This window comes from Diospyros lotus, chromosome 4 (genome assembly GCF_014633365.1).
Source record: "Diospyros lotus cultivar Yz01 chromosome 4, ASM1463336v1, whole genome shotgun sequence".
NCBI classification, from domain to species: Eukaryota; Viridiplantae; Streptophyta; class Magnoliopsida; order Ericales; family Ebenaceae; genus Diospyros; species Diospyros lotus.
In genome coordinates, this window is record NC_068341.1 from 18,464,888 (window position 1) to 18,488,686 (window position 23,799).

A 23,799-nucleotide genomic window follows, 5' to 3' on the forward strand; every position below is an offset into this window, starting at 1 on the left:
ATCCGGTTAACCCTAGGAATCCTCTCAACCCCTTCACATTTTGAGGCCGAGGCCAATTTACCATGGCAGTGACCTTACTTGGATCTGTGCTTACCCCTGAACCGGAAATAATATGCCCAAGATACTCAACCTGTTGCTTGGCAAAAGTACACTTTGACTCCTTAACATATAGCTTATTGATTCTAAGGACTTCAAAAGTGATTTTCAGGTGGCTTAGGTGTTGTGCAAAGGAGGGACTGTAAATTAGAATGTCATCAAAGAATACTAGGATGAATTTGGGCAAATATGGTTCGAAAATTTTGTTCATTAACGCTTGAAAAGTTGCGGGAGCGTTAGTTAGGCCAAAGGGCATTACAAGGAATTCATAATGCCCTTGATGAGTGGTAAAAGCTGTCTTAGGAATGTCTGTAGGCCGCATCCTAATTTGGTGATAGCCTGATCGGAGATCTAACTTGGTAAAAACTGAAGCATTGGTTAGTTCATCAAGGAGATCTTCCACAATTGGGATGGGAAACTTGTTCTTGATGGTCATAGCATTAAGTTGACGGTAGTCAACACAAAACCTCCATGACCCATCCTTTTTTTTAACAAGCAATACAGGTGATGCAAATGGGCTATGGCTGGTTTGGATAACGGACTTCTTTAGCATATCTGTTATGAGTTTTTCTATCTCAGTCTTTTGTCTGGGTGGGTAACGATATGCTCTTAGGTTTACTGGTTCAGTATTTAGCTTCAGATTAATGGCATGGTCATAGGGTTGCTCGGGAGGTAAGGAACTTGGTTCAGAAAAGAGGTCCTTATAATCAATTAGCAGTATGTTAAGGGAGTCAAGTTCATGTACCTGCCATGGACTATGGGTGGTGCTGCTCAGTGTGCGCGCTCGCTGAAGTTCCTCTTCTTCCTCCCCGAGGGTAACACCCATGGTATGGATAGAAAATAGATGAGCCACCTGTGATAACTTGCTCTTGAGTATCCTTTGTAACCTCTTACCCGAGATAATTTTGCATACTCCCACCTCTGGTTTGCTCGTTAGAATCTTCTTGCTGTCATCTTTCTCGAAAGTCACTTCCATTTTGTTGAAATCAAAACTGATTAGACTGACTCCCTTCATCCAATCCACCCCCAGCACTACATCACAGCCTCCTAGCTTGAGCAACCTCAAATCAGTTGAAAATTTTTCTCCATTCATCTCCCAATGGAAATCCCTATAGGCGGACTGACTCAACACCTTGCTGTCGTTCGCTACTGTGACTGACAATGGCAGTGAAGGACTGACCTTACATCCCAATTTTCTTGCCACAGCTTCATCCAAGAAGCTGTGAGTACTCCCACTATCGATGAGGACCATAATCGGATTGCTATTGACCTTTCCTTCAACCTTGATAACCTTACTATGGTTAACCCCCTTCAAAGCATGCAGCGAAATCTCTCCTTGGTCCTCCTTCTCATTTTCCGAAAGTTCTTCTTCTTCCTCCTTGTCCTCGTCTTCCCCTTCCAACAACAGTAGTTGCCTCTTGCACTTGTGGCCTACGAAATATTTGTCTCCACATTTGTAGCATAGGCCAGCTACGTGCCTCTGCTCCATCAGACTTCCTCCTTGGGCGGAAGCGGAGTTATTGGCCGGTAGAGCCAATACACCTCTTCCTTGGAACCCACCTTCTCTGGGTGGCAACCTATTTCCAGCTTGCCAACCTCCCGTGATCACCCTTTTCGTCGAATTCCTTTGTTTCTTGGTTATGGCATCAACGATCATCTCCTGTAACCTTGCACTCTCGGCTGCCTGTTTCACCGAGTGCGGTTGCATCATCTTCACCATGGGTCTAACTTCATCCCCTAGACCACTGATGAAGCTCGAGACGTAATACTCCTCGGAAAGCTGAGGATTATGTATCATCATCAGCGATCTAAGCTCCTCGAATTTTTGCTGATATACCCGTATCGTTCCTTCTTGTTTGAGTTTGTTAAACTCTTCGATAATGTCCCGCATGCACTTATCTCCGAACCTTACACACAAATCTTATACGAACACACTCCAAGGGCTCCCTTCCTTGACCGCGAGCCACCCTTGATACCAAGCATCTCCCGTATCATTCAGGTAAGCTGAAGCCATGGTGACTTTTTGCTGTTCTGGAATTTGATATAGGGAGAATACTCGTTCGCACCTTCTCGACCACCACCTCGAATTCTCTCCTTCAAATAAAGGAATCTCAAGCTTCAGTGTGGGATAGTTCGGATGGTGTCGATGGGCCGTTACTCCCGGTCTCCGTTCCCTTACATTTTCTCCCATTATGTCCCGTATCGAACTCGAACTCCGACGCTCCTCCTGGTCGAGGTTCTACCCCTACTCCTGGAAATATGGGCTCCGTCCGGTCTCGCGGAGGAAATTCAGGAGATAGCCTCAATGGCTGCTGTTGAGTGAACATTCGCACGATCATTTGCATTTGTTCCATCATTTGCTCCCGAAAGAGAGTGTTCTGCTCACGACTCTCCATCCTCCAACGTTCCATTGCCTGGTCGATTCTGGAATCGACTCCCGCTCCAATCGATAGTTCCAGTGATGCCACTCGGTTCTGTACCTCCGCTATGGCTGTCGTCGTCTGTTGTAGCTGCGTTTCCATCTGCTTCATTCTTGTCCCGTCTGCTATGGTGGTTGCTCGACGCCCAAGAAGGATGCTCTGATACCAGAATGTCAGGTCCCGAGGGACTGACTTAGGAATTTAGAGAGTGGAAGGGAGAAAACAGAAAGAATAAGGGAGGAGTAAGGAAGTAGAGAGAGAGAATTCAATGGAATAGTGATAATATTTCTCAATGCCATTAACGGAAGGGAGAGAATCCTTATATAGCTGGGATTCTCTCTCACAAGCTGTAACATATTACAGCTATAGGGAATGTACAAGTTTGAATAGCTGCAACAAACTTTGTACTACTCCCTCAGCAGCTAACTAACTCTTGCCTAACTTGTCCCTCACTTACATTTTATTACAAAATCACCCTTATACCCCCACGGTACATGACAATAGAATTAAGGCAGGTTGGCTAAAATGGAGAAATGCATCGGGGGTGTTATGTGATGGTAAAATCCCATTAAAATTGAAAGGAAAATTTTATAGGACAGCTATAAGACCAGTCTTGCTGTATGGCTCAGAATGTTGGGCAGTCAAATACCAGCATGAGCAAAAGACGAGTGTAGCGGAGATGAGGATGTTAAGATGGATGTGCGGACATACAAGAAATGATAAAATTAGAAATGAAGTTATTCGTAATAAGGTAGGAGTAGTGCCAATCGAGGAAAAGATGAGAGAGACTAGACTGAGATGGTTTGGTCATGTGAGAAGGAGACTAAGAGACGCTCCTGTGAGGAGAGTTGATGAAATGGAACAATTAGTCACAAAAAGAGGTAGAGGTAGACCCAAGAAGACTTTGGGAGAGACATTAAAATTTGATATGAAATATATGGATCTAAATGAGGATATGACAAAAGACAGAAATACATGGAAGTCTAGAATTCATGTAGCCGACCCCACATAGTGGGATAAAGGTTGGATATGTTGTTATTGTTGTTTTCAGGCTTTTTTTCCCCAAAATTTGTATGTAGCCCCAATTCTCCAAATTTTCCATCCAAACCTCATTGTTGGTTATCTAGAAAGAATTTTTTGGGGGCAAAGTTTTCCTTTTCCAAAAGTTTGAGGCCAATCTTTGAGGACCTTCGTAGGTTTCCATCCTTCTCATAACTCTCTAAAGCTCAATTCAATATGCTTTTGACGTTTCCTAGATTTGTTTATATATTTTTGATGTTATGTGACAAATTATCCACAATTTATCAAAATGCCACTGTTATTAAAAAAATCCTGAATGTTACATGGAGAGCCCTTGGTATGTTATGAAGGGAACTCTTTAAGTTTCCCTTATTATTTGGTCGAAGGAGGATTTCCATTTTTGTTATTCCCTCTTTCATGGGCTTCATAGATGAGTTCTTGTACATGACTCTGCTATCAAAGCACCAAACAGGAAAAAAAGGGTTTCTTGTAGGGAGTGTGGCATTGCAGGTCCACTCTAAAATTCTTCTGCATCCTAAACACTTGCATGGACTTCTTAGCATATATATATACATATATTATATTAGTGGAGGCGAGGTTAAATATTTGTGCTATATTTTAGCTATATTGTTTTTGCCTTTTATTGAAAACTAAGCATGGTTGGTTAAGTTTAGTTGGAACCTTTTTTGTGGGATGTGGTGGCAATTCTGCCTGAGCTTTAGCTGTTTAATTAAGTTGTATTTTCCCTTCATGCATTTGGTCTTTATGTTTCAGCAATCTAATAATTGAAACGTCTGAATTTGGAGCTAAAGGTGACACTTCTCTAACTTAATCTTGTGTTTCACAGGAGAAACTTTATCAATGGATTTTGAGACAAGAGGGTGGATTGAGAGTAAACAGTGTAGACATACTCAACTACTTGCAGGTTTTATGTTGGTCCTTGACTGATATCTTAGCCTTTCTATATGTCTTTGTTGTATCATATTTAACATATAGTTGAATTATTTAAGTTGCCATTATGTCGTGAATGTTTTATGGTGGTAAACCTGACCTAAAAGTTCTATGAATTGACATTTACTCTATTTGTTCATGGGAATATCTGTCTCAAATGGTATTATCAAATCTTCCCTGGGAAATTGCTCTGACTTAGTGAAGACTATATAAATATTCCTTGATGTGTTTTCATCATCACATATTATTCCTAGGAACCTGTATCATCTCTCTAGTAGTTCCTTTATGAAGAGATTCTTGAACATAGTATTGATACTTCACCATTCTTTTAATGACATATTCAAAATCCAATCATAGGTTTATCATCTGCAAGGTTTTTTTTTTTTTTTTCTATAAATAAGAATTATATAGAACAAACAACAAGCGCAAGAGCGACTACAAACACAGTTGGGGCATACCCCGAGTAGAGAACATAACTACATCACAAGCCAACGCAAGGCAAAGATAAGGACAAAAAACACCACCTCAAACACACGAGGCAGGAAAGAGTCACATAAGACAAAACACCTGAAAACAACAGAACCATGTGAAGTTGCACCATCGAAGCTACAAAGAAAAAACAATGAGACCTCCCAGGCACGACACGGCATGGAGAGAGAACACGACCAAAGGCATAAATATGGGAGAGAAGATCAAGCACCCAGACATGAGCTGAAACAGGAATGAGGAAGTCGCCAGAAATGAACCAGGGCAATGCTCTGAAGGGACTGAGAAAACTGCATGGAGGCCAGCCTCACCCAAACCGCCTGCTGGATCTGGTACGCAAGCTGGCCCGAAGGCCGCTCACTATCCCGAAAGCAACGGTTGTTACGCTTGCGCGATATAAAGTAAATAGCTGCCTGAAAAGTAAGTCGCTGAGCCACCATCCACGGGGATCTACCGCGCAACCAATGAGCTGCTCAGGAAACACCTCGCTCCCAACTCATCCAAGGCCAAGCAAACTTCACATGCCATCTAAACTGCTGCAAAACCTGTCTAGAATAAACACAGTTAAAAAATAAGTGGCTATGGCGCTCCATCGCGCACCTGCACAAGAAACACCTGTTAGGAAACGTCATATATAAATTTGACCGATCCAGAGTAGAAAGACGTTCCTTAATGGCAAGCCAAAGGATAAAAGCATAGGATGGGACCCTGGAGGAGTTCCAGACTAACTGAAACCAAGGGACCCAAGCTCTCCTGCCTCTTAAAACACTCATAGCAGAGCGGGTCGAGAAACAACCATTAGGAGCAGGGACCCACCAAGGGAGGTCAGGGGAAAGGGACCGAGGGGGACTCGGCAAATTCTCCAAAATCAGCTGGGCTTCCCTTGAAAAAACAACATGGGGCCACGACTAGTCGCCTTGAGAGATAATGGAGGAAACCCTAGCTGTAGAGGGGAGACCCGTCCTTCTAGGAAGACCATGGGAGAAGTAATCCACTAGCATATCGAAGGGGTGCCATTGGTCATGCTAGAGAAAAACACGATGCCCATTACCAATTTTCCACCTGAGAAGCGGACAAACATTGCCTCTAAGGTTAAGGATCCTACGCCAATACCACGGACAGGAGTAAGGAGGCGTAAGAAGCCAGAAGCAAAAATCCCTAATACGATACGAGTGAATCCATCGAATCCAAAGGGATTTGGAAGAAGCCTGCATGAGGCGCTAGATTAATTTGGCGGCAAGAGCTAGATTCCAGATATAGAGGGGATGCAAACCGAGGCCTTCCTGGTCTTTTGGGAAGCAAATATCAGACCAGGCAACCTTAGCTTTATGGGGAGACAATTTGGACCATCCCACAAGAAAGCACATATGACTCTCTCAATTTCCTTATGAACTTTCTTGGGGAACACGAAAATCAACGCCCAATAAACATGAATGGTAGATAAGACCGATTGGACAAGCTGGAGGCGCCCCGCAAAAGAAAGAAGGCGACCCCTCCAAGACGCAACTTTAGAGCGAACACGGTCCAAGATAGGACGACAGTCAACATAGGTGAGCTACTTCGAGATAAGGGGAATCCCAAGATAACGAATAGGAAGAGAGCCCTCCCTACAGTAGCCCGATTCTTGCACCAGAGAAGCAAGAAGATCGGGGTCGACACAACATACAAAGCAATCACTTTTTGTTGGATTCGCCTCTAACCCAGACACTCAGCAAAGTGATCAAGGCATTGCTTTAGGATGCGGACAAAGGCTAGGTCACCATTAGAAAAAAGCATGAGGTCATTAGCAAACATGAGCATGGCAATGTCTAAACTATCACATTTCCAATGGAAACAGAAGTCATCCGCATGCAAGTGATAGAAGACAATACTATGGAGAACTTGCATGACAAGGACAGAGATAGGGGGACAGAGGATCCCCCTACCTGAGTCCCCGACCACCAGGGAAATCTTTTGGACACATGGGACAGAGGATACTTCTCTATATGGACTCAACACAGACACAATACTATTACTTTGACACTGCAGTTTATGAAATCTTTTGGACACAATATGATGGGGGAGTACAAAACAATAAATTATATGTTTTATATGTAATAAAATATTTCCAAATTTTGTATTTCCTAATAAATGTAAAGTCTCTGTTGTCTTGGGAGCATTGGAATGCACTCAATTTACCGAATATGATACACACACACAGATAACAATATATAGAAACAAAACAATCAATAACAAAATTGAAACAAACAAGAAACAGAATGTAGACCACACTAGAACACCAAATTTATCCTGGTTCAGATCATCTATTGAGATGATCCTACATCCAACCTTAAATCCCTAAGAGCAATCTTCCTTCACTAACTTGAATGAATAAGTACACAAGTCTCTCACGAGTACAAAAACAACCGAGATTGCAAAGGCTATCTCTCTAGTCTTTTCTCTCACAATTGCACTCGTTCACATCATGCACAAGTGACTACCCCCAGCCCTCTATTTATAAACAAAAGGGGTAGACAATACAATGGAAATAATCGGGTATGACAATACCAGTTATACCCTCAACTGATTAGCTACCGTTAGAAAAAACCCTAACTTACTAACTTGCTGCTTGAGACTTTGACTTGTCTTCATTAATTTCTAAAGACTTACTCGATGCAAACTAAACAACAAATCTCCACCATTTGCATGAGTACAACCCAAGCTTCAAGATTGATCTTGCTCTCCTTAGGACTTGCATGAATACCTGATCATTCACATAAAAATATATTAAGTAGCTATAGACAATGATGCAATTTGGATAAAGGAACTGCTTTGGTAAACATATTAGTTGCATTATCTTCTCTTGAAACTTTAACTAGATTAACTTCTTTCTTTTCAAGAACTTCTCTAATAAAATGATACCTAACATCTATATGTTTGGTTCTCTCATGGTGAGGTTGATGTTTAGCTAAGTGTATAGCACTTTGGCTATCACCCATTAGGTTTGCCTTCACATCTTTCCCAAGTAATTCACTAGCTAAACCTTTGAGCCATAGAGCTTCCTTAATAGCTTTTGTAATAGCTATATACTCAGCCTCAATGGTTAAAAGAGGCACCATAGATTGCAAATTGGTTTTCCAGCTAATGGTTGAATCTCATAGCTTGAAAACATACCCTGTGGATCTTTTATCTAAATCTGCTACATAATCAACATCAGTGAACCCTAAAATGCATGACTCTTCTTCTAAATTTGCTCCACCATAAACCAAAGCCATATTGATGGTTCCTTTTATGTATCTAAAAATCCATTTCACAGCATTCCAGTGTGCCTTACCCGAATTAGCCATAAACCTGCTTGTTACACTCATAGCATGGGCTAACTCCGGCCTTGTACACATCATATTGTACATAATGCTACCTATTGCATTAGAATAGGGAATATTACTCATTTCTCTAATGCCCACTTCCTCAGTGGGAGATTGCTCATGGGATAACTTGAAATGCTGAGCAAAAGGAACATTCACATCCTTTGCATCTAGCATATGGAACTTTTTAACAAGCTTCTCAAGATAGGATTTTTGAGATAGCAGGAGCTTTCTTTGCTGTTTATTTCTAGAGATTTCTATGCCTAAAATCTTCTTTGCTTCTCCTAATTCCTTCATTTCAAAGGCTGACTTCAATTAGCTTTAATTTCTAAATTTCTTCAACTGATTGACTAGCAATCAACATATCATCCACATATAGAAGGAGATAGATAGAGATCTTATTAGACATATGCTTAAAATAAACACAACAATCAAATGCACTCTTTTTATACCCTTGGGCTAACAAGAATATATCAAATTTCTTATTCCACTGCCTAGGGGTTTGCTTCAATCTATAGAGGGATTTCTTCAGCAAGCATACTTGCTCTCCTTTTCCTCTAAATTCAAACCAACCCTTTGGGCTGCTCGATTATAATATTCTCTTCTAATTCACCATGCAAGAAAGCAGTGGTTACATCCATTTATTTTAGGCTTAGGTTTAAGTGTGTTGTTATAGCAAGTAAGACTTTAATAGAAGTATGTCAAAAAACTTCATTAAGGTCTATTCCGGTAACTTGAGTAAGGCTCCTTGCTACTAACTTGGCTTTGTACCTAGGTTTTTGCTCATTTCCAGCACCTTCCTTAATTTTAAACAACCATTTACAGCCTACAACCCTTTTACCTAAGGGTCTATTTACCAAGGTCCAAGTTTCATTTTTCATTAAAGACTTCATTTCAGATTTCATGGCTGCTAGCCATTTCTGGGAGTCTTTTGAGTGCATTGCCTCTTCATAAGTAAGAGGTTCCTCGCCTGCTTCTTCCATTGCACTTGACAGTGCATATGATACTAAATTCGAATAACCATACCTAACCGACAGTCTGCTGATTCTCTGTTGCCTATCCCTAGCTACATTGTATCTTCCATGGTCAGGCTGATTGTCTATACTAGAGGTACCTTCATTCTCCTCTTGTTCACCAGTTTCCTGATGAAGTGCACTATCAAAGACATTATCATGGGTTTCATCCTGCTGTTCAACTTCCATAGCCTTAGATTTGTCCTCTCAATCCTTTTGGTCACTTATCTCAAAGTCTCTAATAGTAGATCCCTCATCAAAGGTGACATCTCTACTCACCGTTATCCTAGGCATACCCGATTCCAAGTTCCACAATTTATATCCCTTTACCCTAGTGGGATATCCTATAAACAAGCACCCCTTTGCCCTAGGTTGTAATTTTCCTCGCTTAACATGGCCATAGGCTAAACATCCAAACACTCTCAAATGGTCTAAGCTAGGCTTATGACCTGACCACATCTCATAGGGGGTTTTAAAACCTATAGCAGCAGATGGGGACCTATTTATCACATAGGCTGCAGTGGCTACAACTTCTCCCTAAAAAGATTTTGGTAATCTAGCATGAAATATCATGCATTTAACCCTCTCTAGCAAGGTTCTATTTATCCTTTCAGCTAGGCCATTATGCTTTGGATTACTTGGGGCTGTTAGGTGTCTTAGGATATACTATTTTCATTACAAAGCTGGGTAAATTCTTTATTACAAAACTTCAAACCATTATCTATCCTAATGATTTTGATTTTCTATCTTTTTGATTTTCTACCATGGTTTTCCAGTTTTTAAATATTTCAAAATTGTGATCTCTTGATTTTAATGCATAAACTCAAACCATCCTAGAGAAATCATCTATTATGGACAAGAAATACCTAGCTCCACCATGAGACAAAGCCTGTGTAGGGCCTCATAAATCCGAATGAATGTAATCTAAAGGGGCCTTGGAGGAATGGATAGCTTTCTTAGAGAATTTCACTTTTACAGCTTTGCCAAATATACATGATTCACATTTATCTAATTCAAGTCCTTGCTCACTAATATGTGCCATCCTAAAATGCCAAAGCCTAGTTAGTTTGTTCATAGGCCTTATCTTCTACTACTGCAGCTTCACCACATAATGTGGAGGCTTGCAGCACATAATCTCCATTTTGAAGGACTGCTTTCATACATATAAGTGACCCTCCAGACACTTTAAGGACTCCACCATCTCCTCTATAGGAGAAGCCATTCTTATCCAATTCACCAAGAGAGATTAGATTCCTTTTTAAATTTGGAACAAATCTTACAGAGGTTAGAGTTTTAATGGATCCATCATGCAATTTGATTTTTATATCTCCAATTCCCACAATTCAACATTCTTGGTTGTTTCCTAACAAAACCTTACCACCACCCATGTCTTTAAAATTCAAGAACCAATGCCTATGTGGTGACATATGACAAGAACAACCTGAATCCAAAATCCATACCTCTTTATCTGCCTTTTCAGAAACAACTAAGGCATCTGCACTATCATAATCAAATTCACAAATAGATGAGGAAATTTCAAGGTTACTTCTTTCTCTTAGGGCAATTCTTTTTAATATGCCTTCCTCATGGCAGTGATAACATTTAATTATCTTCCTGCCATTCTTAGATCTTGACCTAGATCTATTCCTTCCTCTAGGGTCTCTCGACTCTCTCCTATCAGGCCTTATCTTAACCGAAAGAGCATCTTCAGCGGTGTTCTTTCCCTCTACCTTATGCTGTAAAGCCTATAATTCTTTTGAGTTTAGGGCTCCTATTACATCATCTAAGGTTAATGTATCCTTTCCTTGTTTCAAAATATCCACAAAAGTGTCATAGGATTTAGGTAAAAAATGTAACAACACTAGGGCTTTATCCTCATCATCATATTTTACTTCTATGTTTTCAATATCAAGACACAATTTATTGAAATCAGCTATGTGTTCTTGCAACTTTTGTCCTTTAGTCATTTTAAATGTGAAAAACTTAGCCTTCAAATACAACCTACTAGACAATGACTTAGTCATATAAAGACTCTCTAAGTTAAGCCAAATTTATGCTGCAATCTTCATTTTTGAGACTTCTCGCAACACCTTATCTCTTAGGCTTTGAATTACCGTATTGAAAGCCTTCTTACCTATTTCTTTCTTCTTTTATGTGGAATACAAGGTTGGCATTTTAGACTCCCCTTTGAGTGCTTCTTCCAGTCCAAGATTCCCTAACAAAGCCCTCTATCTTCATCTTCCATAGGCCAAAGTTATTATGCCCATCGAATTTCTTTATATCATATCTAGTGGCAAATGCGGTTGAAGCCATTACTATTACTTGGTTGTCTTTAATCTAAGATTCTTGGCTTTTCTTGATCAAACACCCGTGCTTTGATACGAAGTTGTTGTTTTGGGAGCACTGGAATGCACTCAATTTACCAAATAGAATACACACACATGCAAATAACAATATATATAGAAACAAAACAATCAACAACAAAATTGAAATGAACAAAAAACAGAATGCAAACCACCTGAGAACACCATATTTATCTTGGTTTAGATCATCTATTGAGATGATCTTACATCCAACCTTAAATCCTCGAGAGCAATATTCCTTCACTAACTTGAATGAATTAGTACACAAGTCTCTCACAAGTACAAAAACAACCGAGATTACAAAGGCTATCTCTCTAGTCTTTTCTCTCACAATTGCACTCATTCACATCATGCACAAGCGACTACCCCTAGCCCTCTATTTATAAACAATAGGGGCGGACAATACAATGGAAATAACCAAGTATGACAATACTGATTATACCCTTAATTGATTAGCTACCGTTAGATAAAAACCCTAACTTACTAACCCTTTTTAGTTAGCCCCCAACGGTTCATACAAGATAAATGCCAATCAATTACAATTAAAACCCTAGGGTCGTCACAATCTCCTTCCCTTCAAATAATTCTTGTCCCCAAGAATTGATAGCTGCTGACCCTGTTCTTCAACCAATTCAAGCCTTAACAATCTGGTTTATTTTTCTCCTCTTTCTCCTTGCTTTCTTTCTCCTTCGAAGCTTTGGCCCGTCTTCTCTTGACCTCTATTGCTTTTGTTTTTCTTGCAAAAATAAAATGTAGACTCCAAGGATCGCTATGTCAAGGCTCCCTTCTCCCGAACCAAAAAATAGCAACCTCCTTTACCACAATATCAAAGCTCACGAACCAAATGGCAACACCCTTCTCTTCCTTCATCTTCCAAATTTAGGCTACACTAGGTGACATGACAGCAATACCATCATATTGCCTGGGATCAAAATTACTCAAAAATAGCAAGGAGATTTTCTTCGATTGGAATTATCTTAAGCTGTGACTCCTCAATCTTTTCCAAAACCAAAGGCAAAGAAGCTATACTCTTAGAATCTGCTTCCTTAGAACCATTCATGCCCTCTGCCTCCAATATTTGTCTTTGGTCTGAATCCTCATCGGTTACCTGTCCACCCTCAACAATTTCAATATCAGCTTCCTTGGATCCTATGTAAAGTTGTTTTGATTCGGATTGTTTCGTCAAAACTCCTTTAGCTTTATGTGGTCCGTTACAAACTTGCAAGGTTCTCTTACGGTAATTATCCAGTGGCAGTCCATACTTTCTGTAAATGGCTTCCAGTGCCAATTCATGCAGCCTTGCCTTCTCCGCAGCTTGTTCTACTGTAGTAGGACAACATATTTGCACGTTAAGCCTTAGCGCATCGTCAAGACCAGTAGTGAATTTCGACACAAAGTAAGAGTCATTCAAGATTGGATGGGAGTTGAGCATCAGCACTTTTCATTCCTCAAACTTGACCTTGTAATCTATTATAGAGCCTTCTTGTTTTAGGTTATTGAGTTCTTCACTGTATCTCTAATCTTTGACCTGGTTTAATTTTACTCCATCTACTGTCTGCCAACTAAAAGCATTAGGTATGCTTCCATTGCTTGCTCAAACTGGCCCTACTGTGGATCTAGGGCTTTCCTTTATCTCTAAAAGCTAACCCCATGGACGAGTAATGTCAAGACCTCCACCTGTCGTCGATTCTAACCTCTTCCTCTGAATAATCGAATCCCAATACTCCTTAGAAAGTAACTCAGCTGGAAGGTGAATTTGAAATTGTTTGGCCACCACGATTATAATCTCATCCAACTGTCTATTGATTTAGTGCATGTTTCTTCAAATTTTGTGTCCATGGCTCGCTTCTAAAACTACTTCCTATGCGTAACTTCCTTTCCCAAATTTGATCGAGTTTGTACTGCCTTCAAGTTGACCTATTATCAACTTCTAAATTCATCGAAATTCCGTCCGAAATTACCTCACAGCAATAGCCCAGGACAAATTTCCAAGAATTTGCCCCAAGTCAGTGGTATGAAATTCATTGAATTAGAATTTGGATCCTCGACCACTGACTTGGATCCTCGACCACTAACTTCTAAATTCATTGAATTGTCCAGATCCAAGTCAGTGGTCGAGGATTGTTTGGCTTTGAATTTTCCCCAATATCACCGTTGTTTTGGCTCACCTACTGCACCGAGTCGCCTGCACCCTCTTGCCTCCAAGATCCGTTCTTGGACCTCGTTTGATGCCAAGAACACTGTTGGGCTCGCTCGTCTCACCATGCTGGACCCAATTGCGATCGCCCAATTCTTGGGTCAAAGGAATTTTGCCAGAATTCCTTGGGTCTACCTCGTTTTCTCGCTACAGTAAGAATCGCTCACCACAATTCTAACTGGAGTCCTACGGAATTTGGGATGGGTTCTGATAGCTTCAAACTCGCTCTTAAGAGTCGTCGGAAGCACCATCAAAACACTTGGCCAAGTCGTTTTCCAAAGTCAAACAAGAAATTCTGGTTGGCTACTCCACTCCGTATTCAACTTGCTTGTTCGAGTTTGTTGGAATCACCGCAATTCACCAACCGGAACCGAATTTAGCAAAATTCACAACCACTCCAGATACCAGCTTTGTGTTCATTGCCGTCACACTCCCGTACGCGTCCGATTCTCAAATTGGCAAACCCACCTACCACCTCCTAGCCCTTCAATGTTAGCTTCCAATTACCTGGATTGATGACCCTGTACGCTTCCGATTCTTGAATCGATGAGCCTACTAGCCACCTCCAATCCCTTCGACGTTGGCTTCCAATTACTCGGATCGATGACCCCACCGGCCACTGCCTATTCCGTCGGCGATAGCTTCCCTAACAGACCCACGACGCCAACTACCCAGACGTTGGCTCTGATACCACTAGTTAAGACCCTAGGGTTCCTAGGGTTTGAATAGAAATTTAGAAGAAGAAAAATAGAATTAGAGGGAGAGACAGAATAGATTAAGGGGAAAAAAGAGAACGAGAGAGAGAGAATTGAAGGGAAGACTTGTCATTATTCTCGATGATACTTCCTTACTGCTGTGTAGGTCTCTTTATAGAGCCTCTAGTACACTTCATCAGCTAATTCAACCACCTAACTAACATACCTAATAGCCTAACCCTTTTTAGTTAGCCCCCAACGACTCATACAAGATAAATGCCAATCAATTACAATTATAACCCTAGGGTCGTGACAACATCTTACACCTTAGAATAAGCTTTCTTAATTCTCTCCTGAATGTCCTTAGCCGTAGATAAAAACATATAGTTCTTGCTTACCTTGGGTAGCATTAAACTCCAAAGCCATGACATCAGCATTGAATCTTCTACATCCCAAGCAACAAGCGTCGGATTTGAGGCTTTAGGTGCTAGACCAATAAGGTGAGCAATCTTCCCCCGACCCTTCAGAAACATTCTCACCAGCTGAGACCACTGAAGGTAATTCCCACCATCTAGGCGGTATGAATGGTGCATTCCTAGCAGCTCACCAACAGAGGCACCACCGATTGGTTGTTTGATTGGCATTGTTTCTCTCGTTGAGATGGGAGAAGTCGTTTTAGAAATTTCAAACATTATGTGAGATTACAACAAAACAGTAAAGGGAAAATAGAGAGTAATTGTGGCAATGAAGTCTCACAACGAATGATTCGAGAGAATAGGCTTTGATACCATGCAAAAAATAGATCAAAAGATGTGTAGGAGGAACAAAGAATTATATTTCTCCTAATAACTTGAATTGAATATTACACTCCCTATTAATAGGGACAAAGAATACAATATAGGAAAGATAAACAGTAAGGAAAGTTAAGTTGTACACTATACAAAAAATCAAAGATATAAGAACAAGAACATGCAATATCTAAATCTGAATAACTTCTTTCTAAACACTAAAGATTGAATCTGTGCTAATTTAGGAAGATTAGGCCAAGAGATCATAGTCCAATTTTCCCATAATCTCGTGAATCAATCAACATCAACCTATATGACTAACAATATTATACCAGCCTTTGATTGTTATAGAACACAAAATGATCACAGGAACTTTTTTTAAGCCCAAACTCTTGAACAACCTCACTAAATTTCCCAAACCAAGCATGAAGACTCTGTTTTAGACCATATAGAGATTTTCGAAGTTTACAGATCTTGTCTGAGTCCCCCTAAGCAACAAACCCAAGTGGTTGCTTCATATAGACTTCCTCCTGTAGGTTACCATGAAGAAAAGCATTCTTTACATCAAATTGATAGAGGGGCTAATCATTAGTAGCAACTATAGAGACAAACAAGCAAACAAAAGCAAGTTTAGCCACTGGAGAAAATGTATCAAAATAACCAAAACTATAGGTTTGAGCATACCCTTTTGCAACCAAACGAGCTTTAAGCCGAGCCACAGAACCATTAGGATTAACTTTGACAACAAAGACCCATTTGTATCCAATAGTCGTCTTCCCAAAAAGTAAAGGAACTAGATCCCAAGTACTATATTCTCATCCAAGGCCCACATCTCATCAACCATAGTCTCACGCCAACTGGTGTTGAAAGAGCTTTGGATAAACATTTAGGAACCAAGACCAAATCAAAAGATGAAATAAAGCACTAAGGGAGGAAGACAAATGTGTGTAAGAAGCAAAAGAAGATACAGGATGAGTACATTGACATTTACCTTTGCAAAGAGCAATGGGAAGGTCAAGGCTCAAATCCGGAGATGGAAGAATAGGGGTAGTCGTGGTGGTATGAGGATCCATAGACAAAGAAGAAGCCAATGGAGGATGTGAAGCCAAAGCCTTGTGAGTGGTCACAGTGTAGACCAAAATATCGTCATACTCATGTTCAGTGGAGATAGGAAAAAACGGTGTGGTTCAAAGAAGGTAACATAGGCAGAGACTGAGTACTGGCCAAGAGTAGGAGAAAAACAACGATAACCATTCTGAGTACGAGAGTATCCAAGAAAAACACACTTACAAGACTTTGGATCCAACTTAGACAAGTGAGGACGGACATCACAGACAAAACAACTGCAACCAAAGATATGAGGTTCAATAGGGAAGAGAGATTGAGAAGGAAATAAGATAGAGTAGGGAATATCCCCCCAAGGATAGACAAAGGCATGCAATTAAGTAAGAATCAGGCAGTAGAGAATGCATCAGCTAAAAAAGATTTTGGAACTTCCATGTGGAAAAAAAAAGCACAAGCAGTTTCCAAGAGGTGTCTATTTTTTCTTTCAGTAACACCATTATGGGGGTGGGGGTATCAACACAAGATGATTCATGAAGAATGCCATGTTGTGATAGAAAAGAGGTAAATGGAGTAGAAAAATATCCAGCTGCATTATCGCTACGTAAAACACGCACATTAGTATGAAATATAGAGAATAATTCAAAGTGAGATTTCATTAGAGCCACATAGCGCGAGAATAATCGTCAACAAATGTTACAAAATACCGATATCCAGACTTAGAAGGTACTAGACATGGACTCCAAACATCAAAATGGATTAACATAAAAGGGGATGAAGTGCGTTTATTAATGCTAGGGAAATAAGACACTCAGTGATGTTTAGCAAACTGACATAACTCACATTCTAAATGAGATAAAGAAGAAAAATGAGGAGACGACTTCTTCAAGGTTGATAAAGAGGGATGTTCCAAACGACAGTGGAGATCAAGAGGAGAGAGGACACTGGAGCAAGCGGCTAGTTGTGGAACTGAAGGCGTAGAAGTAGTGTCAAGAAGATACAGGCCACTAGACTCATACCCTTTACCAATAATCTTCTTCGTCATAAGATCCTGAAAGACTCAATGGGTAGGAAAAAATGAGACACAACAATTAAGGACACAAGTAAGTTTATTGATAGAGAGTAAATTAAAAGAGAAATCAGGTTGGCATAAAACAGAAGACAATGAAAAAGATGGAGTAGGATGGGCAAGCCCAAAGCCTACTATAGATGCGATGGATCAGCTAATATCACATTAGGGAAAGAAGTTGGGAATCAAAGGATGAGAGAATACCTGGGTTCCTGATCGTATGATCTATAGCACCGGAATCAATGACCCATTTGATAGAGGATGACATAAGACATGTAGTAGGATTACTTGAGCTATCACTAATGGTTATCGAGGCATTGATAGATGATTTAGAGGCTTGGCATTGGGTAAAACGAGTATATTCATTAGCAGAGATTAGAACTGTTTGTTTAAAAGGGCTCTTATCATGAGTAGCAATATTGGCAACAAACGACTATGAGGGTTTCCCAAGAAGCTTCCAACAAGTGCATTTAGTGTGACGAACTTCACCGCAGTGATAACATGTAGGTCTATTGCTAGTGTCCAAACCACGACCCCCACTTCCACTAGGATGACCATTATGCTTTCCTCCACGACCACACTTTCCACCATGATGTTCATTTGCAGTCTAGTTACTGCGACTGACAAGGGCTGAATTGGTACCTAGAGGAGGATGAGAAATTTCGACTCGTAGAACCCTAGTAAAGACATCACAAAGAGATCCAAGCTCTGGGCTGGACAAAATCTGCGTGTAGGCAGCATCAAACTCTGCTTGTAAGCCTGCCAAAAAGCTCATAACAGCCATCTGTTCAAGCTGGGATTGCTGCATTTCTACATCAGTACTAAAGGGAAGAAGATAATTCAACTCTTACACCCATTTGAAATCCATAAAATATTCGGTAAGAGTCCTATCCTGTTTTTCTGGAGGTAAAACTCCTTACATACACCATAGATGCTCAAAACATTACCTTTACCGGAGTATAGCAAGGCTAGGTAATCCATAAGCTCCTTAATGAATTCACAATGGTTCACTAGGCCAATTACCTCGGTGTCGATAGAGTTTCGAATCTGCAGAAATATCTTGGCATCCTCACGCAGCCATGCCTTTTTTGCAGCAGCATTCGATGGTGGTTCATCTATGAGATGGTCATCTCTTTCAATGCTGAGAAGATATACCCGAACAGTTTTGCTCCGGTCCAAATAGTTCCTATAATTAAGTTTGTGCTCTGTGATTTTTGTTGTCATAGGAATGACATCAGAAATGACAGTGTTGACCTTAGCAGCCACTTGTTTGGTAGCATTAGTGGTGTTTGGTTCCTGGTAGAGTTGGCAAATGGGCCGAGCGGCCCATGGGCCTGCCCGGCCCTGGCTCATTACTGTAGCAAATGGGCCGGGCTGGGCTAGTGTTTTGTGGTCCGCGGCCCCAGCCTGACCTGACCCACCAAAAATGGGGGTGGCCCACCAAAATGGCCTGGCCTGCCTCCCTCGCGGGCCAAATTTGGCCCGGCCCACCCGTTTCGTGTGCCAAGCGGGAGGCGGCCCGGCCTGCCCATTTTCCAACTCTAGTTCCTGGGCTGTCATCAACATCTCTCCCAACTGATTCAACCAGATCAGAAAATGAAAACACTACTACAACTCAAACAGCAGTCACCACCAAGAACAGAAACAACACAAAACCTGGAATTGGCTGCCAAAAATAACAAAGTAACTGCAACTTGAAATATCAGGATTCAACAGGAACCTGGGCACGCAAAAAGGGCTACTTTTGGTGAGTTGCAGCGTGGTTGGAGCAATGAAAAAAGTTTGTAGCAAAAAAGGTAAAGGACATCCAAATAAAACTTAGCGAGATACTACTGGACATAACATGGGATATAATGACCTTGCAGAAAATATGGCCTTACATAGAGATGATTTGAGAGCTAGACTTCATGTAACCAATCTAACCTACTGTCATTAAAACTTGTGATGACGATGATGATGATTAGGAGTAGGATATTTATAAAAGACTCTGAAAGTTTGGACATAAAAACTTTTGTTATTAAAAGGTTTGAAGAAGGGATTTTTTTTTTTGGCTAATGGTTAATCTAACTAATAAAACGTCAGTTAACATCATCGTAGTGAGTGTAGGGAAAGCTGAATCCACTGACCTACCACATCCAGGCAATTGCTGACTGGAAGGGAGGTCAGTGAAGGAGGGAAGGTCGATGAATGTAAATCTATGTTATTTTATTTCTAGTAAAAAAACACCTTTACATAATCTTGTTCATTTAAGTGAGGGACACAAAATTCTACCAGGGACAAATATTACCATAGTGCCCACAGAGCTTCTTGTTTCAGAAAAAATTTAAAAGTAATATGATACATATAGAGAAGTTTCTGAAATATATTAAAAAGTGTGAATCGTGTTTAACATGATGTGGCATGTTTTTCTAGATCTCTAGCAGTAATATCTTTTGGACTAGCTATTCCAGATGATGTCATCCTTGAGAAAGTAATCTATCCTTGTGTGAAAAAAGTGGGTATGCCAGATGGGATGGTTTGTATGTTTAGCTTTTAGAATTTGAAGTGGAGTTAAATGCTCCAGCCATTATATTAAATTTGTCACGTTCAGCAGATAGTGGCATTTGAGATACAGCTGGAATTGATACCTTGTCTAATGTGGAAGGGAGGAATACTTAGCCTCTTATGGGCTTATGTTATTCATATGATATTTGGTGTCCTGTTGTGAATTTGGGAATTTAAAACCTGTGGCCTCTTTGAACAGAGGGCTGTTTGCCTGTTACCATACAGAATTACAGATTAAGCTTGGGTGACATTTTTACTGAACTTATCTTTTGATATCCGAAGATCATGGATTTTTATTTTTGTCAAATAGGTAGAATTTTTGTCAAATGCCCTTGTAAACATTAATATTTAGAGTTTAAGCCGGAATGAGAATGTAAAGGTTTGTCAAACACCATAGCAAAAGTGTATGTCTAGAGTTTAAGCTTGGACAATAACATAATTTAGTTCAGATATATTCCTTATGAGAAAATAAAATGATTATAATTGAGCTCTGCCCACAACCAATGTAGAACTGAATTTATGTTTTGTTGGCCCAAAAAAGTTTGGAGTTGGACATTATTGAGAATCTGAGATACTTTGTTGCCAATGCATGTTCACTTTTCTATAAATGACATAATTTTCTCCAGGATCTTGGCCACACAAGAATTGTTGGTTTTTTAATGTCACTTTGCTTTAAAATTGATATTTTGTTTATCGTTAGTTGCATTATCTGAATTCTTTGCAATCATCAATTCTTGGTAGTTTTCTGTAGCTAACAATCTGTTGATGTTGATTATGAAATCTCTTTTTTTGTCTTTTACTGCTCCTTAAGACCTTTTTATTCTTTTTTATTTTATTCTCACTATTTTACTGTTAATTTCCCTCGTAATTCATTTTAGCTCTGAGTGGTAACTTATTTAGAGATCCCCATGCAGAATGAGCTGGACTACAGTGGAGAAGAGCCATCAATGTCACCTAGAGCACAACCCCTAAACCAGCACTTACCGACCACAATGCATGTAACCAATTCAGGCTTCTTTGTCTCATCAGGCTCATCTGGTGCACCAAATGCTGGACCTGGCCTTCGGACAGAACACTGCGAACAGCAGAACAAGAATTCTGTTTTCTCAAATGCCCTCTCAAGTCCTATTCGCCGGAGCCTTCAGAACTATCATATTTCACAAGGAGGCTACTATCCAGCCGGTGTTCAGCCGGCAAATGGATTCAGGAACAGCGAGCCTAGCTTTGCACAGCAGAACAGGGATTCTGATTCCTTCAACTCCAACGATGCCTCAATGGACATGCATGCAGATAGTCCCAGTCACGAGTCTACTCCTTGAAGATTTTTGAGTATGGTCATTGGTCACAAGGTCAGCATGCTTATAGAAGTGTTGGGAGCTATTCAGTCCGTTGCTTTTGAGATTAGCACAGCTTTTACAACAAACGGCGGTTCAATGTCGACAAGGTTACTTCATACAAGAATAAACGAAAAATTACAGCATCTTGTTGAAGTGTGTCCATAGAAAGTCATCGAGTGATTCTCCTCGCAAGGCAGATTGCATTACGATGGCACCAAACCTATCAAATCTGACTCTCATTGTCACTCAGTTTCTCTGGGTCTCCTATGTTTTATAGTAAGTATTTCTTTCCTGTAAGTTACGCAAATATTTGGATTGTTATTTGCCCCCCTTTTTCTTTTCTCCTCCCTTTCTGTGATATGTGCCATCTGCGCTACAATTTTCACTGCAGATTTGTTACTTTTGTGCTTTATATGCGACCACAAAAAATAGTATTTTGTTTAAACTGATGGGTTTGCTCAAACAATCTGAGTTTTTATAATTAGAATATTCTAGTGTTTGCCAAGGAGGAAGCACATCTATGACTATGCCCGTTCTCTTGTGCGTGGATCTCTCTGTATTCACATTCACATGGTCGTGTTCTTCGTCTTGTTCTTATTTTGAATGGAGGGTATGGGGTGAATGAAAGCTCTCGATTATAATCTGAAAGTGCATATTTGATTTTGTAGTTTGATCTTAGAGACCTTTGGAGATTTGAGAATTGAGCTGAACCAAATAAATAGATGAAAATGAAAAAAATTAATTTTCCAAACCGTAACTGTGTAACCGACCATACCTTCGATTTCCTTGGTACTTTTGCAGACTTTAGAATCATTTGGAATTTGGACATCATAACGATGAATTAGGTTTTCTGACAGATTTATTAGTGTTTAATTTTTTGTGTTTCGTTGAGAAGATGAAGATTGAATATGTTATTTGATAGTTCTGTAATTTTTTAAAATAATAAAAACCCTTGAAACTGGGGGAAGGAGGATGAAACAAGATAGTATGCTCCACCAAACCCTACATGCCAGACTAATCTACAAACGCGTTGAGCATTTGAAGGGGTAGATTTGTATTGACTTTGTCTTCTCTGTATCATAAACTTGTTTCTGTACAAAACTGCAAACAAAATTGCAATTATGCAACCCAATATCAGACAAGGTTGTTGGGGTCCAGTCCAGCCCTCCTGAGCCCCATCTTGAAATGAAATGAAAAATGCAGCCCACCTACCTATCATGCCTACATGTTGGCTCCTTATGTGCCCTAGGGAAGCATGATGACCTCTTCTTTCTTTCTTAATTTTGTTGTCGACAGAGTTCGTAATTATAAAATTTTTAGGTTAGGTAAATTTAATTACAAGACACACAATAATTCACAAATTATTCGTGCATGTAAATCCATTCCCAAAAAGAATTTTAAAATTTAATTATTATAAATAAATAAAAACTGTTATAATCTCTTTTTTTATCTTGTGGAATTTCAGGATTATCAATTCAAATTCTTGGACTCACATCCCCAGTTCCTATGCCTTGTTTTCTAGTTGGCAACATGCAATGTGGCTTGTTATGAGTGATGACCCACGACTTGTATTTTGCCAAAAACCCATGTCAAGCTCGCTTTGGATACTGCTTGTTCTGATCCAAAATCAGCATGTGAAGTTGGATCGACAATGTCAGCCTTCTTCCCCTCTCAATCATGCATCCAACATGTTCGGCTTTTATATTATACCTTCCAACAGCTGACACTTGCCTTTCCAAAGGTCGTACTGACCAAAAAAGCTTAGAACTATTTAATTTGGGGTACTGCTTGGGAACTCAATTGGTTTTAATTTACTTATTAAATGCTAAAATTAAATATAATCAATCAAATACTAATATTTAAGTGGGTTTAGGAAACCCAACAAATCTCTCAAACTTTGTCCCTTAATATGTGAAGTCTGTGTAACTTTGTAAGAGGGCGGGGCGCATCAAAAAGGTAATTTCTAAAGTGATTAGTTTAGTGATAAGAAAGTTCAAAAATATATCTTACTACTACAAGTTTAAAATTTGTGAGTTTGATTCTTAATAATCCAAGCTAATCCTTGGGTTGTTGGATCACTTAAGATCGATATTGTCAGTGAAATCCTAGTAGAATATAACAACATTTTGTGCCATATATAATATGCAAAGAAAATTCAAACTTCGTGATGAAAAAGAAAAACAAAAGATTGGACCATAAAAAATGGGAATATTTGGTCATGGGTTTGTTTGGTGAATGACTCTGCATTCATTGTGAAGGAAAGAAAGATGACCATGATGTACTTTCCTCTTCTTTTGATAAAGTCTTCTTTTAGAATCTTCACATGTTCTCCATTAAGCAACAATATGTGGACCAATGCACTTTAATTTGGTCCATTTAAGAAAGGAAAATGCCATCTTTTCCATAATTTTCTT

The 23,799-nt window shown here is 39.9% G+C and overlaps 1 protein-coding gene across 2 annotated transcripts in view; it reads left to right on the plus strand.

Annotated features, from left to right (window-relative positions):
• Nucleotides 1–23,179, plus strand: part of LOC127799637 (uncharacterized) — a 43,372-nt gene extending 20,193 nt beyond the window's left edge. The window contains exons 2-4 of one of the 2 annotated variants that reach the window (XR_008022655.1): nucleotides 4,384–4,461; nucleotides 20,963–21,661; nucleotides 22,851–23,179. Coding sequence is in view for 1 of the 2 variants with exons in the window: in XM_052333845.1 (XP_052189805.1) it covers nucleotides 4,384–4,461; nucleotides 20,963–21,367 (483 nt within the window). In the remaining variant the exon portion in view is untranslated. Of the gene's footprint in view, nucleotides 1–4,383; nucleotides 4,462–20,962; nucleotides 21,831–22,850 lie in introns of those variants that run through there. The other variant, XM_052333845.1, reaches the window with a different exon arrangement.
• Nucleotides 23,180–23,799: the final 620 nt, after the last annotated feature.